The sequence below is a fragment of the Tauraco erythrolophus genome, chromosome 1 (assembly GCF_009769465.1).
Source record: "Tauraco erythrolophus isolate bTauEry1 chromosome 1, bTauEry1.pri, whole genome shotgun sequence".
Classification (NCBI taxonomy): Eukaryota; Metazoa; Chordata; class Aves; order Musophagiformes; family Musophagidae; genus Tauraco; species Tauraco erythrolophus.
Window position 1 is genome coordinate 42,823,654 of NC_141465.1, and position 22,237 is coordinate 42,845,890.

A 22,237-nucleotide genomic window follows, 5' to 3' on the forward strand; every position below is an offset into this window, starting at 1 on the left:
CTGGCCTGTAGTTCCCCAGGTCTTCTTTTTTCCCCTTTTTAAAGATGGGGGCTATGTTTCCCCTTTTCCAGTCATTGGGAACTTCACCAGATTGCCACAACTTCTGAAATACGATGGATAGTGGCTTAGCAACTTCATCTGCCAGTTCCCTCAGGACCCGCGGATGCACCTTGTCTGGTTCCATGGACTTGTCCACCTTTAGGTTGAGAGTCTGATCCGAGTAATATGCTATTATAATCCATAGTGCAGTAAGGACAGTTACATTACTTTTTCTTGGCAAAGCTTACTTTTCTAGCCAAATTACAGAATCACAGAATCACAGAACTGTTTAGGTTGGAAAAAACCTTGAAGATCAATGAGTTCAACCCTTAACCTAACACCGCCAAGTCCACCACTAAACCATGTCCCTAAGCACCACATCTACATGCCTTTTTAAATACCTTCAGGGATAGTGACTCAACCACTTCCCTGGGCAGCCTGTTCCAGTGTTAAATAACCCTTTCAGTGAAGAAATTTTTCCTAACATTCAATCTAAACCTCACCTGGTGTAACTTGAGGCTACTTCCTCTTATCATTTGTTACTTGGGAAAAGAGACCAACACCTGCCTTGTTTCAATTTCAGGATATCTTTGCAATAGTCTTTCATTTGTTTGTTTTGGTTTATATAATTTTTTTAATTTATTGAATATTATTTCTTGAAGGCCTTAAATCAAGGAAAGAAATAATGATCAATTTTTTTCTTTAGTTCTCCAAAAGCTGGACAGATCATTTTCTGGAACAGTTGCTTCACATGCCATTGATTCTTCTGTTTTTCTGTTTTTGAAACTATTCCTTATTTCTAGGGTTGTTTTCCTGGTTCCAGATAAGGATGACTGGACTACAGAAGAAAGTAATTTTCCCTCTGCTGGATCCCACATGGTCATTGTAACCTTAAGGATTTTATAAAGTCTGACAGGAGAAACAATCCTTCCAAGGCTATATGCAAAGTGTTAGTCTGAAGGAACTAAAACGAGGAACTAAAACTAGAACTAAACTGAGGATTCCTCATCGCTAGCTTACAAAACATTCTTAAATATTATCATAAGCCTATTCCTATTGGTATCCATTCAGAGAAAGCCTTTCATACGTTCCAGTGCCCTTGCACAAAACCCCCCTGATGTTCAGAATACTTGAAAAAATTGTCTTCTACTGTTCAACAGCATTATTTAATAATAATTACCTGACTCTTCTCATCTGCAGTCAGTAACTTGTGAGCTGCAAATGAAGGGTCCGTGGGTTGCTAGGATCAGTTCTAACACAATATATATTCAAATTGGATTTTCTGAACTTTTTGTTCGGCATAAATCTGTAAGTGATATTCACCTTTCCTTCTGTGGGAAACATCCCACTAAAGAGTATTCACAGGAGCAAAATACAATCTGACGAGACACTGATTTACACTGTGGTTTTCAGTACATTTTAGAAGTGAATTCTCATGTTTTAAGCTTTAGAAGCTTGGTGATTTTTGATATTCTATAGTCCACATTCGAATGGGAGCATCATTTAGAAGATGTAAACTTACAGTAATGAAAGGATTTTTATGCTGCCTTAAACTAAATAATGTTGTCATAATTATAAAGGCCTCTCATAAATTATCTCTACATATTTTGTCTTATACAGCACTGCACCATTTGGTACATTCTACTTCAGAAAGGCCAGATTAATTATGTAGATGTCATGGTGTGTTTTATCTCCAACTTTGAAGTACTTTGTTAAGTGGGTTTTGTCACTCACTGGCTCAAGAAAACAATATTTTATTATTTTTTTTTTGTTCAGATTACCTAGCAACTTCCTGAACTCTTCGATTCCAACCTGAAATAAACCTTTTCCCTTTTCAAGGGAGATAACCCAAATATTTTCATGAGGAAATGTGTTTCATAGATTTGGAGCTTGTATATTTGTAGTTACTTGTGTAAATGGGCCCTGAGATGTCCTGAATACAGCTTTCATTATGCAGCCTCATTAACCTCTTGGGTGGGAGAATTGGTCACCACAGAATCCCAGGACTGTGGTAGAATCATAGAATCATAAAATGGTTAGGGTTGGAAGGGACCTCAAAGATCATCTAGTTCCAACCCTCCTGCCATGGGCAGGGACACCCTCCACTACACCAGGTTTCTCAAAGCCTCATCCAACCTGGCCTCGAACACTTCCAGGGATGGGGCATCCACAACTTCTCTGGGCAACCTGTTCCAGTGCCTCACCACCCTCAGAGTGAAGAATTTCTTCCTTATATCTAACCTAAATCTGCCCTCTTTCAGTTTAAAGCCATTGTCCCTTGTCTTATCGCTATATACCCTTGTAAAAAGTCCCTCTCCAGCTTTGGAATGTGATGGTATGTGATAGAAAACTCGGTCTTGCTGAAAAAAGCACAGTCCCTAGAGAAGGACTGCTAATATGTCTTACTTATATGGAAACCTCATGAGATATTATGGACAGATCCCTCTATGAATTTTTTGCTTTTTGTTGATAAGAAATATCAGCATTTCTTATTAAAAGCAGCTATTAGGAGGAATTAATATAGTTGTAGAACCAATTTTCTTTTGAAGCAGTTCTGCAACAGAGTTTTCATTCATCTTTTAATCCCCCATGACAAAAAAAAACAACCAAAACACGCTAACAAACAAAGAAACTCATAATAAAACAAAAATATGTGGAATTTTTGTAGTTATTTTCATGGACAGCTGACATAAACAAACCATGTACTAAAATCTCCATGTTGCCAGGAATCAAAAGATAGCACATTGACTATCTCCGAGTCTAAGGAGGAAGGAGCTCGAGTAGTTATTTGCAGGAAATAGATTGCAGCTATTGCCCATATGCCTGCAGCACTGTGGAAAGTGTTTGGGCAGTCTTTGTCCCCTAGAACTACAGCACAACCCTTGAGCCACATGCTGTGGCCGTAGCACAGAGGTTTTACTTCAGCAATTCAAGAACATTTCTGTTATTCAGCCTTCCTGTAGACCACAATGTCTTTGTTGTTTCAAGTATACCCTAAAGCTAACATCAGAAATCCTCTTCCAGATATGGCATGAGTTTTGTTTTGTGACCTTCGTATATAGCTTTCTAAAATGGGGGGTTAGATTTGCTTTAGATTAAACTTAAGTATTTGAGCCTTAGGCCATCCTTGCTTTGCTCTGATTGTGCTTTGCATTTTCCAGTTGTGTTTCCTCAGTTTCTTTTGCATTTCCTTTGACTTGAACATGTTGCTATGTGTGTTTACTCACAGTTTTTTTTTTCCCCAGGATTGAGCAGGGAATTAAAAAAAATATTAAAAAATGCCTATTTCTTCTTGCAGTGCACAGATTGTATTGTTCGTGGATTTTTGGTTTTCTGGGCTTTTTTTTTATTTTGGTTTGGTTTTTTTTTAAACCAAACTTCAACTGCTCGGATGACTAGGTCTCCTGATATTTTTATGCTACTATGTATGAGTCTGATGTTGGATGTTAGCCAACACTTATTACCAGTAATTTTATTGATTATTAAGTTTCCACAAATCACATTTCTTTTAAAGAGTGGATAAAGCTAATCCTTGTTTTATAATTAACATGAACATATGAGAAAGTTTTTTTGACAGCCTTTGTAGTCTGCTAACACTTGCCTTAATGAAATAAGAAAGTGTAGCCATTAATTATATCTTGCAATAAATCTTTAAGTAATATTACTGCAGTCCCTAAGGGACTTGTTCTTCAGAAAATATTAAACCTTGCATTGGTTTGGTGAGAATGAAAAGTTATTGCTGATCCTTTATCTCAAATATAATCCTGTTTCATAATGCTTTTTGAGGCATGAACCTGATATTTCCGGATTCATGTGCATCAGAACACATGCTGTGTACCATAGTGTTTTACTGTGTGACCCAGAACAGTTGATATCTGTTCTTTTTTAAACTAAACTTAGTTGCAATTGCAGGACAAAAGTACAAGAACTCTCCAATATGGTCAATTCTAGAGGGATTTAAATGTTATATTTTACTCCCTTAAAAAAAAAAAAAAAAAAAGAAAAGAAAGAAAGAAAAAGCTTTTAATTGACTCAGCTTTTGTTTTTCTTATGTGTTTCACCAGTTGAAAAGATACAGAGCCAGTGGGATGAAGTGCATGGACACCTCCAAAGCCGGAGACAGCAGCTTCATGACATGTTAAAGGATTCAACACAGTGGCTTGAAGCTAAACAAGAAGCTGAGCAGGTTCTTGAACAAGCAAAAGCTAAACTTGAGTCATGGAAAGAAATTTCCTACACCGTGGAAGCTCTGAAAAAGCAGAACACTGAGCTTAAGGTCACTATTGAGAATTAAAATATTTCTGCTTGAGTTAATTAGATGATTGTTAAAGTAAATGTCCTCTAACTATTGGACAATGCACATTAAAAACAACTTCTTTATCCCTTATTTCCCACCAAAAAAAAAAAAAGAAAGAAATTAATTTGCAAAGTCTAAAATGTGTGTCACATAATCCTTGAATTAAATTGGTCTTAACTTACCAGGCATAACAAATAGCTGGCAGATCTTGCAGGAAGAATACCTACCTTTTCAGCACAAGTCTTTCTCACCTCTTATGTACAACCACCTCAGCTGAGCAACTGGTACTGCTTACTGGGAAATCCTGTAGTATCGGTATATCTGTCTGCACTGATAATGGAGCTGTATAGGTTGTCTGGAAGTAGTTAAGAAAACAAAAGGGGAAATATAAAAACAAACCATAACAAGCTATATGGAGATATTTTGAAAATCAATCTCCCTGGGTTCAACCTTGGCAGGGTTATTAACTGCAAAAAAAAACCCTGAAATGGCTGCTCTTGTGATTTTAGCGTGCACTTTGTCACATCCTAGGTGCTAAAATGTGCATCTCCGTTCACTTATGTAATTGAGCTACGCCTCAAGTAGCAATGCAAATATGCCCCGACTATTGCTTCAGTTTTTAAGGTTCTTGTTATGGAAATAGTCATACTTTGGTGACATTCTTCATGAATAAATTTTGAGAACAGCTGTTTCAGATTAATAATATCTCATTTTCTGGTTGGGGAAAACAAGATTGAAACCGACCAGTTGATCAGCCTCTTAAAGTGAGTCCTGCCTCCATCCATGTTAATGTAACGTTACATTTTAGTTATTTGGGAGAATAGTTACACAAATATTTTCTGATATGTTCTCCTCTCCTGCCCACCATATTTTTTTTTTAATTCCTACCACTCAGCTGTTTGAACTTAGAAAAATCTTATTTGCACAGCTGAATGATAATGAACTGTTGTGAAGGATAGTGTGGTGAGGTTCTCATCGACTAGTTTTGCTGCCAGGGAAAGGATTCGTTTAACTGCATGATTGGTCTTCAGCTATCCTCATCATCAGCCATTGCCTTTCTGATATTAAGAAGTAGATTCAAAATCTTTGGGGTTTTTTACTTCCTTTTTTGTTTTACTTGCCTATAAGAAGCATGAAAGTGTTCATCATAAGCCCATTGTTTTAGGGCTGAGAAGTGGTTAAATTTTCTCATTTAAGATTGTACCATAAGGGTCATTGCTCAGGATTATGGTAAACAAGGGCAATCACTCACTAATGTATTGGAAAGAGTTATAGATTATGTATACTACATTCATTCAACATAGAAGACTCCCATTTGTCACTGTCTTTATGTGGAGATAGAGTTCTGGCTTCTGCCCAGTGTTTAGTTTTAAAAAAATAAAAGGGCTTCAACAAAGTCAATGTCCTGGCTCTGCGAAGACTCAATTAACAAAAAAACAGTTCTGTGCAAACACAGTCTTACATCATTGTGTTGGAGTGTCTTATGTCTCAAACACAAATTACTTAACTAGGAAAATAATTGAAAATACAGTTTTAGAAATGGATTTTATGTCCACTTTTTTACAAGAATATATGAGGTTTAGATGAGGTTCATTTTAGAGTGTATGCTTTTTGAAAAAGTTATGAGTTTTTTGGATCAACATTCTCCAAGGAGTGAAATAAGAATGCGCTCTTCTCCTCCATCCCTCAAGATATAGAGAAAGTATAGTAGTATACTTATTCATAGTATGTATCTCTATGTATAAACAGAGGTTTTGAAAGGATACCTGCGGATTCTTTTCATTCCTTCTTTAAAGAGATGAAGCACTTAGGTTATCAGTATCTTCAGCCATTTCGATCACAGTCTGGATTCAATGTGGAGTGTTGTCAAGTTACAGACATTAGTCTGTATAATTTCAGTGTTACCGCTAGTCCATCTTGATTTGCTGTGCCCTAGTGATGATATGAACATCAACAAGCTGTACTGTTCCAGGATTGTTTACTCTAATTTGTTTGACTTTGCCTAGCTGTTCTCCCACAAGTCTGGAAGAAATTCACGTCTGTCTGAGAGAATGTGGGGTTCTTTTCTTTTCTTTTTTCCTTTTTGTTTTTTTTCCGGTTTATTTTGTGCCAGCCTTCCTAGAGGAATTATCTTTGTCTGCCAGTAATTCCTATTGTGTCAAATCCCTCATGAAAGCTTCTCAGATGTGACAGCATCAGCTGTTGTGTTCATGCTTGAGATAAGGGGTCATGAATTCTAAGGAAAATGCAATTCTTGACTTTAGCAGCTTTATATTTCTTCTGTATAATATTATCTAAACTGAAAAACCTAAAAATACGTCAAGTCCTCAAAATAAATGCTTTCCAGGCTTCTGTGCCAAACACATGTATTTTAATGTTGTCCCCTGAATATGTAGAGTAAGTATGCTGTCTTTTAGCTTACTGTTACACTGATGAAAATAAAGCTGTCATTTGTGTTTAGGGAAAGAGAGAGGTCAGTGCAAGTCTTAAATAGACTCTTCAGACATGTTCATTTTGTCAGCTTTGTATCTCAACACAGCTTGGTGTGAGAAAGTAGTCACCAAGTGTTCTTCTGATTTGCCTTTAAACATTGTAGGTCTGTCTAGAGACAGCTAAGTCTATGCAAAATTTCCCTTCTGCACTAAGTGAACTTTTAATCAGTGCTTGTGTTAGTGCTTTTTTGTTAGTGCATCCTTACACAAGTAAATGGTAAGCTCAGCAATACCAGCCTTTTGATTATTTATTTTTTACAATGCAAGCATAAAACAAAAATCTGTCTGGCTTATGTTTGTCCAATGATGTTTTTAATAGAATTTGACACATATGTTTCCAAAATTTAGTAGAAAAGTCAGGAAGTACGACGTAGCTGATAATTAACAGTATTCCTTTGAATCAGAAGTTAATTCAGAGCTAATTTGCTGAGGATTATAAAGCATTTATTCATTCTATTTTTTTAATTTATATTTGAGAACTAAATTCTAAGTACTGAGGTTAGGTACAGAGAAACAGAATATGGCATTCTGGCCAATGAGAGTCTTTATCCATTCAAGCTCTGTTTGTTATTGTTTATTAAGTGATGACTGCAGATGGTTAACCCAGCAGGCTGAAGGTTATAAGTGTATAAATAGTACACAGTCACATTTCAGCTCCTTGCTGTCCCCAAGTCATCTGAACAAAAACTACTGTAAAATTAATCTCTTCTTAGTATGATACTGAGCTTACAACAACAACAAAAAAATCTGCTAGGATTGCCAGTTCACTCCTTGACTCCTTGTTTTGGGAGGAGCTACTAAGACACATCTTCTCCCTCTGTACCAGTTTAGCTGGGATGGCCAAAATTAAGAGGGGAAGGATGAAGACAAGGTTTCCTTACTTTGCTTCACTGACCACCTGTTTCTTGTTCATCTAAATAGGAAATTAAATAGCAGCATGATTACATCCTCTACTCTATTGGAACTCAAGAGGCCAGGCAACCTTCCACTGGCATAGCCAGAGGGGTGAAATTTATGCCTTGGATTTGTTGTTAAGACTGAGTCTATCTTGCTTGACTTTGTCTTCTTCTCACAGGGGTATAACTGACTAGGTACTCTTTTGCCACTTCCTTTGTACCAATATAGGATGAAGTAGTATCAGCATTTCGTGGATTTTTATTATTCCAGAGCTGACAGAGTACCGCTTTGATTTTAGTAAAATAATTAACAATTAAGTTAATATTATTGACTATGATGCAGACACTGAAATAGAATTCCTTGATTAAAAAAAAATAATTTTTAAGTATATAAACAAAGCATGCTATTTATATACAGAAAAAAGACAGAAAGACAGCCTGATTTTACAGATTTGTTATATATACATCTGCTCAGTGTGGGAATTTACGTGCTCAGAATTGGATGATGCTGTACATACATATTGCTATATTCGAACTTCTATGCGTCATTTGTTTTGTTCCACTGGGCAATCCTGGGATAGAAGAAAGCCCAGCTCTAATTTCCATACTTGTTTTTAATCAAGGATCCTTAATTACACAGACTTTCTTCCTAATAGCATCAACTAGGTTCTTCTAATTAAAAATTGAAAATAAATTTATACCTAAGTAACATGATAAATACACAGTCTTAATTCTTTAAGCCTTTTAATAAATCCAGCAAATTCCAGTGATAACACAAAAAAAACCCAAAGAGAATGCTTTAAAAAATGTCAAAATGAAATTAAGATAATGAAGCATTAAAAAAAAACCCAAACAAATAAAATGTGTGCTTAAGTAACTAAAAGGTGAGACCTAAAAATATAAAACAAAAAAAAAGAGAAAAAAAATAATAATACCAGGAATTTAATTCTAAAATATTAATTACAGTCATGTAAAATATGAGTTAATGGGATTCTGATAGGACAGACAGATAAGACATTTACTACAACACTTTGTTCTTGGTTTTTGCACACGGAGCACAGTTGAAGCAAGGCTTGCACTCCTCAAAGTTGTTGAAAAATTACATACCAATTTCCAGTAAAGTGGAAAATACAAATTGTTTCTGTCGGCAAAGCTCTATATATTCATCATTTCTTTCCTGAGTGATGATCTAGTGTTACAATGTCAGGAAGTTAATGGATTAATGTAGAAGTTAATGGTGAGAACAACACTTTTGGAAATAGGCTAGTAATGGATCTTTCCATATTTTTATTATAAAACCTGGTTTGGAAGGTTTTATAAGCTCGTTTATATTCACATGGGAATGGGCGAAGAGAAAGTAAAGTTTATGGGCCATTAATTTACAATACAGACAAAATGTTATGGTAACATTTCTATGTAATACAGTGAAGAGTCAGTCTGCTCTGATGTTTTGGCTGGAAAAAAGTAGCTGTATGCATGCATAATTTTGAACTAAGAGAAAGGTAGAGTATAATAAAGATGGACAGACCTAAATGTAGAACAGACACTAGCTACAAAAGATCTACAAAATTGAAATGATAATTACTGTAGAATTTATTTACTTTGGTCTTATATATTTTATTATATTTGTGTAAATATTTACATTTATGTGCTTATTGTATATAATCATGGCAGGAAAGGAGCTCAATTGGCAGACTATTTCCAAAACAACCACTTGCCCATATCTGGTAAGTGGTTTCCCACAAAATTATCACCTCTCCTGACTACATCTCCGTACTTAACACAGGGGAATGACTTTAAAAAATCTTTTAGGCAGCTTCGGCTTAAGTGAGCGTAATTAAGTGAGCTTAACCATAACATGTTCAGATGATTTTCAGGAGGCAGGATTAGTAGCCTTCTTCTGATGTTTGATTGGTAGAAATAGCATTGCTTGTTCAAAACAGACAGTCAAGTTGCTGTCTTAGTACCTGAGATTATTTTCTGCACAGTAATTAGATGATCTGTTCTCTCATGAAGGAATAACATGGAAAAGAGAGAAATACATGTTTTCAGTTTTAAATTATGGAGAGGAAAGGAGGAAAAAAAAAAAAAAAAAAGAGAATGACCAAGATTTAAAAAGCTTTCTTAATACTAAGAAGCATAAATTAACATTATAAAGATCTCAATAGGTTTACTAGTAGTATTTTGCTGTATTGCAGATTTAGTGGTGTTCCAGTAGATGGCACTAATTACATAAACAATTCACTAAAATAAAGTAAATTTAAAAAAAAAAAAAAAGTGCAAGCACAGGTATTAATTGTCCAAATCAGTATTATTTCACAGTATAAAAAAGACAATTAACTAGAACATATTATTTCAGTACATTTTTCTTCTCAGTATAATTCAACATCACAAATAGTGATAGTCTGAATAACGCTTAATAATGCATCCATCTATTTGTGTCTCAGAGAAGAATAATCAATATTCTAATCAGTGTTTATCAATTTGAACTGTCATTTTTATCCGACGTTTAGTATTTTGTTGCTTGGTCCTCTCAGGATTAGAAGTAGTCCTATGGTCTTATGACTAAAAGAATTTACATTTAAAACATAAAAACGTTTAGAAACCTGACCTTAGTTATCAGAAAATCTAAGAAGTCTTGTTTCTTTTTTTTTTTTTTTTATATTGGTGGTATAAGTTGTTGATCCCCTTCTCTAAAAACTATACAGTGTGTGTGATCATTTTATGTTGATACGAGGTTTATTCTTATTATTTTTCTCTTTTTACTTCAGCAATTTTCAAAAGAAATACGACAATTGCAAATAAATGTAGATGTGGCAAACGACATGGCACTTAAGCTGCTCCGTGATTATTCATCAGATGATACCAGAAAAGTAGGACTGATGACAGATAACATTAATGCTACGTGGGCTGCCATTAATAAGAGGTAGGATATAAATTCTACTATTAGATTTGTTGTTAATATTCATTAACATTCACAGTCCAGCTTTGGTTGGAGATCATAGAACATGTAACTTTCGAAAATGACGTGGTTATAGGGAGAAAGGAAAGAATGGTGATGACTTCTGTTGTATTTTTTTGGAAATATGTCTTTGGAATGCCATGTAATTCACTCAAATAAAATTTTGTCTCCTGACGATTTTCTTCTGCTGTAACCTGTTGCCAACTAACTTCAGTTGATAAGTCATATATTTTAAATATTTAAAATGAAGTAGTTTATCTCTACATCACAATCACTATAGTGATTTTGAGTCATAAACAGAATCTGAAAATGACAGACATAACCTATTGAAGCAGGTTTAAATTAGAAATGTTGTTTTGTACCTTTGAAGCAAATCTCTAGTCAGGAAAGTTTTTACTAGAACCTTGATCACATTCTTGATTACGTTTCACAGTCTTACAGTGTTTGGTTTAGATATTAATTCCTTACTAAAAGCAATTTCTGCAGCTTGCCACCAAATTATGAATAATCCAATATGCAATCTATAAGATCATAACATATTGCAGAAGAAAAATCTCTTTGTAGCAGTAAAAAAATTTTAAATCGTTGCACGTTAGATGAGATAGGTAAAAATTAAATCAAAGTTGTTTTAATCAGTATCTTGGATTAAGTTTTATAGCTTATAATTGAAACTAGAACTGAATTAGATCTTAACATGTTTTTAATTAAAGTCTATGAACAAGGCCAGAAAAGTCAGTTTAGTTAAATATATAATAAATTCAGGAGATCTTCCTGTGTAATGACAGTTTCTTAAATCACTGATGACTACAGAAATTTATTCCCACTTTTTGATTTCTTTTTTATGAAAATGATATTCATTAGTCACTTTTCAACAACATTTTTTTCTGAAGAAGACTTGATCCTGTTCAAACCAGAGAAGAGATGCTGTTGATGTCCACTAAAAGAAAGCTACACAATAATTTGAAAGCTTTTTTTATTATTATTTATAAGGGCAATAAATAAACTGAGACATTAGTATAAACATTCAGTTAATATCTGCTTGCATTTCTCCTGTTATAGTAGTAGCCATTTTAACCTTATTATCAGTAGACATATTTTTAAGAAAAAATGTTTTGCTCTCTGTGATCTGGTAAATGGGCTGATAGGAATATCTGTTCCTGGGTGAGAAGAGCTGGGTGTCTAATGCTCAAAACTATTCTCTACAGGTGAGTAAAATCAGTAGCTCAAAAGGGTTAGATGGGTGAAATAAAGGAAATTGCTTTTGTCTGTGTATAGAGCTACAACTTCTGTTTGATGAGATGGCTTTTTAATCCCCTAATCCACGATATGTCTGTAGATACCGTGGATGCTCAGGTAGCAATTATAGCTAAAAGGGCATCTTTAAATCTGTTAATACTTCAAGCACAAACCCAGGTGTGTCTAATGTTGCCTAAATGTGAGAATTGCCATTGTTGCATGGATTCAGCCAAGTACTAGGCTAACAGAATACAAATTCTCCAAGACACATTCCTTTCAACCTTCTACAAAGCCCACAGACTTGTTCACAGCTCATGTGTTAAATGAATTACTGTAGTAAATGTTTTATGTCTTAGAAGAGAACTGTTTAGGTGACTGAGTTGACATTTCCTATTAAGAAGTACAAAAGGATAGGATTGCACTTGAACAGGTAACTGTAAAACTAGAATTTCCTGGTTTTTGAACGTATGACTTTACTACCTTTCTGATTTTTTTTTTAATTCAGTCTTTTGTGTATGTTTTTGTAAGATTTCTCATTATTTCAGAACTTAAAAAAGAAGCACACTACAAACACTAGTTGATAAACTTCAAGGGCTGTATCACATTTCTGTCTATCTCCTGTGAGACATTGATAAATATGGACATACTAAGGCATCAAGTCAGCAAAACACTTGTGCTTGGAAGATTTTCTGCACCTGTAGATTTCCAGGTTTGTTTGAAGCAGTAGCCAGGCCTTTTGCTCATGGAGCAGCTCCTGAGTGAGGTCTTGAAAGAACCTCCTAAATTTCTTTTGTTAAGCAGCTATCTGGAAAGAGAAGATAGAATCCATTGGCCTTTGGATGACTAAAATGACAAGTCATTCTGGGTTTTTTTGGAGTATTTGTTTTGGTTTTGTCTCTCACTACACTTCAGCTTTCAGGTGATCGAATAGAGCAAAACAAACTTATTCTTTATGGTTTGGGGGATCTTTTGAACTCTAAGAGAATATTTACCCAGTGGGAAGGAAATATGTGAGCTGTTTGTCACAAGCTCCAAGAAAAACTAGTTTTCCACTGGGATGTGTATGCAATGACTTCAGATATATCTATGAGCGTTCTTTTTGTCTATACCATGAGTAAGTAGTGCTCTGGTGACTCAGTGACCTCACAGTGATATAGAAATGTATTCCAAATAATGGTCTTGACCATTTCTCCAGTATTTTAAAAATAGCTTTATCACTGTTTGTACACGTCTTAAGTGCTAAGAGGAAATATTCTGCTAAATATTACAATTTCTTCTCCCTATATCCTTAATTTAAATAGCTTAATTATTTTGTAGATATTGTCTTTTAAAAATAAAAGTTAAGAGTGGCTTACATTGTTTTGAACTGGTTTTCCTGTAACCTGCTGTTAATATCAGAATTGTCTTGGTGTAAAAAACCATGAAAACTCCTTTTCTGTGAACCAGGCTAGTAAAACAACAGGCAGGCAAGCAGCAGTACAATTCCACTTTGCCTGTTGGTAATAGTTCAGCCAGAGCGAGTACTTTAGTCATTAAGGCAACATCTGCCAGCTTGTGTTTTGTTTTGCTTAAGTAGATTTGCAGCTGATTGCTGTGTGTTTACCCTTTGCCTTACTGTTCTGTTTTATAACATTGAACTATAACAAGTAACATTCCAACTCCTTTAATAGCCCAGTTGGTGAATGCTTAATGGTTGCTTCATTTTTTTCATTTGCCACTTTTTAATTTTCATTTTTGCTGTTGATACAGCAAAAGTACATGAACTGATCAGTTGGGAAAAAGCCAGAATGGCTGCTTGTAAACACGTCTCTTCCTCTTCCCTTCAGAAGCGTTGACTTTCCAAGAAATAACTAGATTATTTAAGCTGAGGCAATTAAGGAGAATGCAATCTGTATTGCTTGTATTAACAGAAATAAATTTAACAGATAAACTAAAGTGTTCTCAAGAGAAAAAAAATGAAATAACCATTAGAAATTTACTATATATGAAAACATTTGTTATAGTAGTGTCATGGTTTAACCCAGCTGGCAATTAAACACCAGGCAGCAGCTCTTTCACTCTCCCCCACCCCTGAACGATGGAGAAGAGCATCAAAGGAGAAAAGGGAAGCAGACTTGTGAGTTGAGATAAGAACAATTTAACAATTGAAATAAAATGAAATTAAAAATAATAATGATTAAAATTAACAAAAATCATGGTAATAAATGATAATACATAAAAATGATAGTAATATATACAAACAAGTGATGCACAGTGTAATTGCTCACCACCCATTAACCAAGGCCCCACCTGTCCCTGTTAGTGATCCTGAAACAGAAGTCCTGAAACCACAATCCTGGAAGAGCAAGAGGCCTGAAGAAAGAGAAACTTCCTGGCCAACCATCATCTGTGGGCATGACATTGCATGTTATGGAATATTCCATTGGCCAATTTGGGTCTCAATCCTAAGACTCAACTCAAATACTAAACTAGGAGTTGTGAATCCTTTGCTCTGGCCATGCTCCCTCCCAGCTTGTGGTGTACCTGGCAAAACATAGGAAGCTGGAAAGTCCTTGATGTCTCAGCACCAACTGTGATCAGTATGTTACAATATTCTTCTTATACCAAATCCCGTACTAAATCCAAAACACAGCACTAATCTGGCTACTAAATGAAAACTAACTATATCCCAGCCAAAATCAGGACAGGTAGTATTATGTTACTCTCTCTTTTTTTGAACACTCATATTTTACATGAATTGTCATACAAAAATAAACACTTGCTTAAATTTGTTCCTTTCCTAGGAATCTCCCAATTATTTAAATTTCACTAACTTAAATATTAAACTGAAAAGGGACTTAGATCTTTCTTAAGTGGAGTATGTATTATGAAAATAATTACTTAACACACTCTGAAAATTGGTTAGGACTCCAACCCACCACTGCCTAAAAGACATCTTGAAATATTAACATTGGCCACCAGTTCCTATGAAGGATGAAGACGAAGTTCAATGGAACTCAGGCTGTACAGTAGGTCTTAAGAGCTTTCACTGCTCAAGATGCTATTTTTGATCTCTGGAGACAAGATGCAGGACACATGCATCAGTCAAAACATAAAAAGTAACTTTATTTTCCCCACCACAGGGTGTGGGCAGTGAAGAATCCATATGTAATTAGATTTATGTTATTAATAGTTTAAGTTGTAGTGAGTTAGAGCGGGAGTAGCAAGGATTTGAGTTTCTACGCAACCTGTTTGAAAGATCTGAGATACCAACTCCCATGTTTATCTAAGAATGGTGTTAATTCTCTAATGCAGCCTGTTGTACAAACACTTTGATTTGGAAGTCAACTGAACAATACGAAAAGCAAATTGCCAAACAAAGGGCATAAACAGTGGAGAAATAAGTTGCATATGTTTCTTATGTAAATGCATAATATAACAGTAATTGTAAGTGTGAAAAAGTCATAATTTACTTTTGATCTTCCAGCAGCAAACCTTTACTTATCAATGGCTACTCTTTATGAAAATACAGTTGATTGATAGAATGTGAACTTTATCTGTATGCAATATTTGTGAGTATAATTATATTGCCTGTACAGAAAGAGCTTGACTATTCTACTGGAGACAGGTTTTCTTAATATACTGTACCTGTCCTAATGCTGCTTTGCTTTATGGTGCTTGTGGAAGTAATCACATTTGCGTTACAGTTGAATTGCATTCTGGGTGAGAAAAACTGAATTTACACATCAGCAACAGCCAGGAATATGAAGTGTGTTAAGTTATACTGAAGATTCATAGTCGGTTTCAGTAGCTAGACCTTTCTGGGAGCCATCTCTGAAGAGTTTATCTGCTCGTTTAGGCTTGGACTGCTGAAGTCAAGAAGGAAAGAATTCACAATATATTTTACTTTAAAGAATATTTCCATCTCCTAGGTTCTTCAAGCAAATTCGACCTTTTCCTTTCCATTATTCTATTGCTTTGAAGGTTGGTCCATGTTTCTAAAATCGGTATAATTCCATGCATATGAACAGCTATTACAGTTCTGTGAGCAGGCACACTTTCTTTGAACACAGTGAAACAATTAAATTAAAAATGTAAGTGGGCATGGGAACTCTGTTTATATAGGAAGCTTGTTTACACATCTGTGCCTGCACTTCTTGTACTGGCTATAGAGCTGCATTTGTGTGGATGTGTGCAAGAAATCATTGCAAATGTAAGACTCCAGATGAAGACAATGGACAAATATCATTTTCCAATGTAATATTATTCTATTTTTTTCTCTAAAGAAACCGTAATATGATAACTTTTATTTTTATTGTCATGTTGTGGTGAGTTATTGATTGTTTTTTGAAATAATTTTGCCAAGCTCAAGAAAGCAGATATGTAGAGTGACTGCTTTTTTATAAGCAATGTGTCATGCTGAAGCTCGTTATTTACACCAGCTTAACAATAGATAGTAATTTAAAATTGCAAAGACTGCTAGAAAACACTGCAATTGTAGGGCAATTATTTTGTTTTGTGAGAGGTATTGATAATACATGCTTATCTTTGTTTCCTCTATTATTTAAAAAAGTAAATTTTCAGTCTAGGTGTTTGTCACATGCTGTCTTTGAGAACTTTGCTTAGTTTTAATTCTATAAAGACTGAAGTCTTTTATTTAGTCAGTAGAACTATTAATGTTGAATGAAAGTGAGTCTCTGCAGTCTCAGATATCACACCCGAGATTATGTTAAGGGGCAATTAATTTTGTCAGCAATATGTCAGCATGTTTTTCTGAAAAACTAATGTAGCTCTTTTGACTATTCTTTTGAATAGGAGGAGAAAAAAAATATGTTTTCAAAAAACTATTTGATCCAGAACTCTTCTGGAAAGTCTGAATTTTATATGGGGGTCCTAACATCTTTCCCATTAGACAAAAGAGTACAAAACTCCTTTAATTTTCATGAAACTAATGTGTCTCACGTGGTCAGTACAGCATTCCATGCTTCTCAGAAGTTACCCTCCAGCAGTTAGCAACATTGACAAACTCTAAAGAAAAGCTCTTTATTAGCTGTTGTGATGCAAGAATGTTAAGGCTTTTGTGTTTAAAATATGGATATCTTTGAAGTTTCCTAAGAGTTGTTTTCAGATAAAGGATTAAACTATTTTTTGTTTTCATTGTTCCATTCTGTTACTATTATTTTAAACAAAATAGCACACCTCAAAAAAAGACTATAAAAAGGGTGCAGATGCCACTCTGGCGAGCTTTAGATGCTCTGAGTTTGAGATATTTGTTGTTTCATGTTTTACTTGGTTAAATATCATCCCTTAACATATCCATATTAAAAGGTACACCTAAAAGGCCACTTGGAAGAGAGGGATTGTTTTATGATGATAAATAAAAGATAGGTTACCTATTTGAAAAATATTCTACTAACTGCCTACACTCTCTAACAAATATTTATGTACAAAATATAATCTCAGGCTTATCAGCAAGGACATCAATTAACATTGCTTTGTTATTTTTCTTCCTACTGCCCCTAAGAATGATGAAATTTCAACCACACATAGGGAAAAAACGCCAGAGCATGCATCTATAAATAGGAGATCTTGAAAGTGGTCTTAGCTGCCTATGTTCTAGTTTTCGCCTTTGTTCTCCACTCAGCTGACTGTACTTTTTGTGCAGTACTGATACTAGTATGTGGATCCAAGATGAGAAATCAACTGAGGGTACTGAATATTTGTGGTTTACTTTGTGAGAGTTTAGTCTTGGATATGCAATGCTTTCAAAATGCTGGTAGGATGAGCTGAAAAAACAAAGTTACCCAAAATATAGTGTGATTCATTGTTTCCACCTTTGTGAACATATTCTGAGGATTTTTGAGAAACTTTTAGGATTTAAAAAAAAAGAGAAGAATTCTTAAGTTATTTCAGGAAAGGGCAGAGTCATTAATACAGTACTTGGCTAAAAGGATCTGTGGACTCTTATGACTTCAGAAATACGTTTCTTAAAACTCGTAATATCAGTATAAACAAATTTAATGTTCCTATCACTTGAATAGGTACATCTATAGGCTAATACCTTTATCACTTCCAGAAAGGTAGTAGACCACCTCTAGGTCTGCTAAGTCCTCCCACAGAAAAACAGAAATGACCTCAAATAGAAAAGTACTGTTGTTCTTAAATCAATTGGGGGTTTTTGACCTTGTCTGTCCCACAAGTGTCTTGCTGAGGTCTTTTAGACACAAAGATTTCAACTAATTCATATTTTAGTGGTTATGGTTGCTAACTGTAATCTAATGTTAATGATTTCATTACAGGCAATTAAAATAGGGGACAGTACTGGCATTTTTCAGAGAGGCCTTCAGCTTCAAATACTTAGAGCAAGTTAATAAATAAAACTAAGCAGGAAAAGTCTAGACGACCATTTGTTACTTCTCAGGAAGTTGCTCTTTCCACTTCTTTTCTCATTCTTGGTTTGTGCTTCGGTCTTGAGTGAAATAGAATTCTGCTGCTTTGTTCGTATTTACTGTGTGTTAAATGTTGTTTATTCCTTTCTGATGAAAATGAGAACAGTTCTTATGTTATAGTGAAATCCAACTGGACTAAATCATTAAGTAGTTTATTGCACAGAATTCTAAGGGGAGAGTGATTTCATGGACTGACTTGAATCATAATCAGAATTTAATATGGACATTTCAAAGAAACACTCCATTTGAGAAATCTCACTCTTTTGCACCCACAGGAGTTGCAGGAGGAGCAATGTACTAAGGAAGACCTAAGTAAGCCTGATTTTGTGAGAGAAAGAACAGAAATGTCTATTTTTTGTTCTTATTCCATTAGAAGATAAAGATAAATGTGTTGTTCTTTTTCTTAAAGGTGACATTTTCTGAAGTAATTGGAGAGTTTTAGTCTCTATTTGAACAAGAACAGAAGCTAACGCTCTGTGCCCTGAAAGTCCAATCTTAAATCTGTTTCCTATTAGTCTGCAGATAAATTAACAAACTGTAGAAAACTGATTATAGCTCTCATCCAAAGCTTATTGCAACAAATGAATATCTTTCCTTTCCTCTCAATAGACTTCTTATCAGGTTTCATGTCCTTTAAAACAAACATCTGAACAGAAATTAATAAAGCCAATGGACTAGCAGAGTGCCAGCAAAAGGAATTCGATCTTGGCTGTCATTTTTTGTTTGCGTTATTATTCTTGTGATAGCCTTGCTTTGTTTTCCCTGGTGTTTTCCGTGGAATTTTTTTTTTTTTTTTTACAGCATTTCCTTGCTATTGCAAGCTTTGGTGCTTCTTGGTTGTTTAGCTTCTGATCAGCTGCTATGCAGGCAGTGTAATCTTCCTCCTCACTGGCTTGTCACTCGTGCTTGAAACTGAGAGGATAATTCAGTCACACTATTAAATTTTTAGTCTCTCTTTGGAAGTTGCCACCAAATGAGTCAATTTGACAACAGTGGTGCTTGCCTTTTGTTGTGCAGCTGTTTTTTTAACTGTGAATGAAACTTTAACCCCGCATTTTTATATAAACTCACAAAGAAATTGAGAAATGATGATGCGTCATTATCATTCTGGATGAGCATCAGTGGCACAAGAGGCTGATGGTCGTGACTCTTGTTGACCAAGGCAGAGATCTGGGGAAGACCTGAGGAATACTGAGGGCAGATAGGAAAGCAACAGAAGTAGCAATGTAATTTTGTTGCGTGTCCTAAAATAAAGGTGGTGAGAAATCACTGGGAAAAGGTGAGATTAAACCAGTAAATCTTCAGGACAGACCTTTTTTAAGTTATCTGATATAGGTACATAGAAAGGCAAACAGTAAGCAAGCAAGGAATTTGTGAAAAGGAAAGCATCAGTATGTTCATGTTTAACATCCAGTACCAATCACATCTTGACCAATACCCCAAATTTAACTGTTCTGTGCTACATTTCCTGACAAATTTAAAAAATTTAGAGCTCTTCCCTAGATACTAAGCACTACATCTTTTGCAAGCTATAAGAAATATTAGCTCCTGCAAATGATAAGAAATAATAGCTCTTGGAATTATCATTCTAGCTGACATATCTGCAGATTCTTCCTTCGTGCAAGATACAATCGGTTGTGTATCTGATACATAGCCGCTTAAGCACAACAGTGCCTTGTGGCAGTGAATTATACAGGTCCACTTTTTGCTGGTAAAGAAAGAAAGAAGTATTATTTTTATCCTTTTAAAATGTGCTGCAAATTTTGGGTTTCCATTTGTTCATTTGACACAGTATATGGTTAAAAAAAAAATTCTTGAATTTATCTAAAGTGCCAAGCTTGCAACACCCATTTCCCATTTTCTGCATTTTATCTTATTAGTATCTTATGCTTTCTTTTTCATTTTTCTTATTTTCTTTTTCTTTCTTATTATTTATATGCTTTATTTTTTTTTAAAATTTATGTCAAGTTAGACATCAGTCTAATTTAGTTGTGGTTTTTTTAAATCTAACTTGGATGCATTTTCTGTACCCTAAACTATGACTTATATATCCTGGTTTTGATTATTTTTTTGTTTTGAAATCTGAAAGAGATGATGATGTTTTTTATCAAAATGGTAAACAATTCAGAAATTTCCATATGTTCTTGATGCTTAGAGCATGTCTGAGGTTGATACTTCAGCTATGTTAATTAATTACTAATAATGTCAATTGCTCTGTTATGAACCACATACCTTTACTAATTCCAAGAGGGTAGATTTAATTTTGTTGTAGTTAACCTGTAAGTTTTGCAGTGTGGTTTTAATCCGAGGGATGGGAGGCAATTCTTCCAGAGCTGTCCTCTCTCTTTGATCCTGTGAGAACACCAGCAGAATAGACTTGTCCAAATAAGATGGCACTGAGAAACCATTGCTCAGATCTGCCTTTGGTGACACCCTTCCTTTTTATACTGCGCTGACCCCTTGGAGCTGTGGATACTTGTCACTGTTACTTCTTTTCATACTGGGGAAAACAAAACCAGAGGCATGGAACATTTTTATTAAATTTTGCTTTGACTAAATTGGTTTTCACATCATGTCACTGCGTTAGTCATTTTATGTCTGCTGTTACTCTCCTTCACACTGGTACCTAATCCAGCATCAGGAGAGTGAGTTAAAGATGGACGTAATATTTATTCCTTTATTTTTTTTCCTTTTTTCTTTTTTTTTTCCCCCACTTGTAATCTTTCAAATGCTAGTTTGTATTGACATCATCATTAAGCTGTTGGTCTTGGTTTTAAATACTAAATTCCTTCAAGGCTACAGCTAGTTCAGAACCCAGCAGTGTACACTGAGTTTAAAATCTTTCTTGTAGTGTCTGGTATATTGGACACATCTATATTGACTATTTCGGCTATCAGTCCTGATGATTTGTTCCATCTGGAATTATTCACAGTCCTTCCTGGGTTTGACAAATCTAAATAAATTTGCCATCTTGCTCTTTACACCCTTTCCCCAATGGTTAATTAATGCACTGAATAACACCTAGTCCTGCTTCTTTGAGACAGGCTTCTAATGCTCAGGGTTGAATGTTATTTACATTGACTACATTATATGTTCTTAATCTCAGTTTTTTTGCATTCAAGAGGTTTCTGTAAGAAAACTTTGCATCCTGCTATGGTTCCTCAATAGTTCCTTGTATAGGGGTTTAACTTGTGGATAGTAAATAGATTAAATTGCTTTATTGTTAGTTTTCATTTTTTGTTTCAATTCATTCTTAAAAAAAATGGCAAATGTGTTTTTCTCAAGGACACAGGTTTTTATTGGTCCATAATACACTTATTAAAGAAAAGTAGAATGATATTCACAAATGAAAGAAGAAATCTTACTGAGTACCCATTCCCCATAGAGAGCTTCATTTCTGTTTCTGAAGAAAATACAACACTTCAGTATTTGTATAAATGTATATATAGTCTTTATAGCTGGTTTCTACGTCTGGGTGTATGTTTGGGTAAAATCTGATTATGGAGGGGCAACATTTACCTAGTCATAAATATTGAAGATTTTTGAACATAATTACATGTTCATGTGGTGTCATCAGTTGTTTACTACATGTATAATGTGTTTTGCTCAGGCTGAGTGAAATGAACTAGTCATATTAAATTTACTCAAATAATGTCACTACTTGCTATTTGAGACTACTAAAATTAGTAAGATAAATAAGCTGCTCTTGTTCAAATTGTTATTCTGAATAAGCTGTGGAACATTAAAAAGTCATATAGAGATCAGATCAGATTTGAATGTACAGTCGTCATTAAAAATATTTAACAATTTCACGTAATTGAGAAATTATGTTGAATAGCAGATGACGGCCTTTTTAGATCAGAAGTACAGATAATCAAGAAAGAATT

General features: G+C 34.7%; 1 protein-coding gene across 4 annotated transcripts in view; it reads left to right on the forward strand.

Annotated features, from left to right (window-relative positions):
* The window catches only part of DMD (dystrophin), a 1,192,425-nt gene that overhangs the window by 905,965 nt on the left and 264,223 nt on the right, over positions 1–22,237 (forward strand). For all 4 annotated transcript variants that reach the window (XM_086608718.1, XM_086608727.1, XM_086608735.1 and 1 more), the window contains 2 exons: positions 4,104–4,315; positions 10,496–10,650. In XM_086608718.1, coding sequence (XP_086464844.1) covers positions 4,104–4,315; positions 10,496–10,650 — 367 coding nt within the window. The remainder of the gene's footprint in view (positions 1–4,103; positions 4,316–10,495; positions 10,651–22,237) is intronic.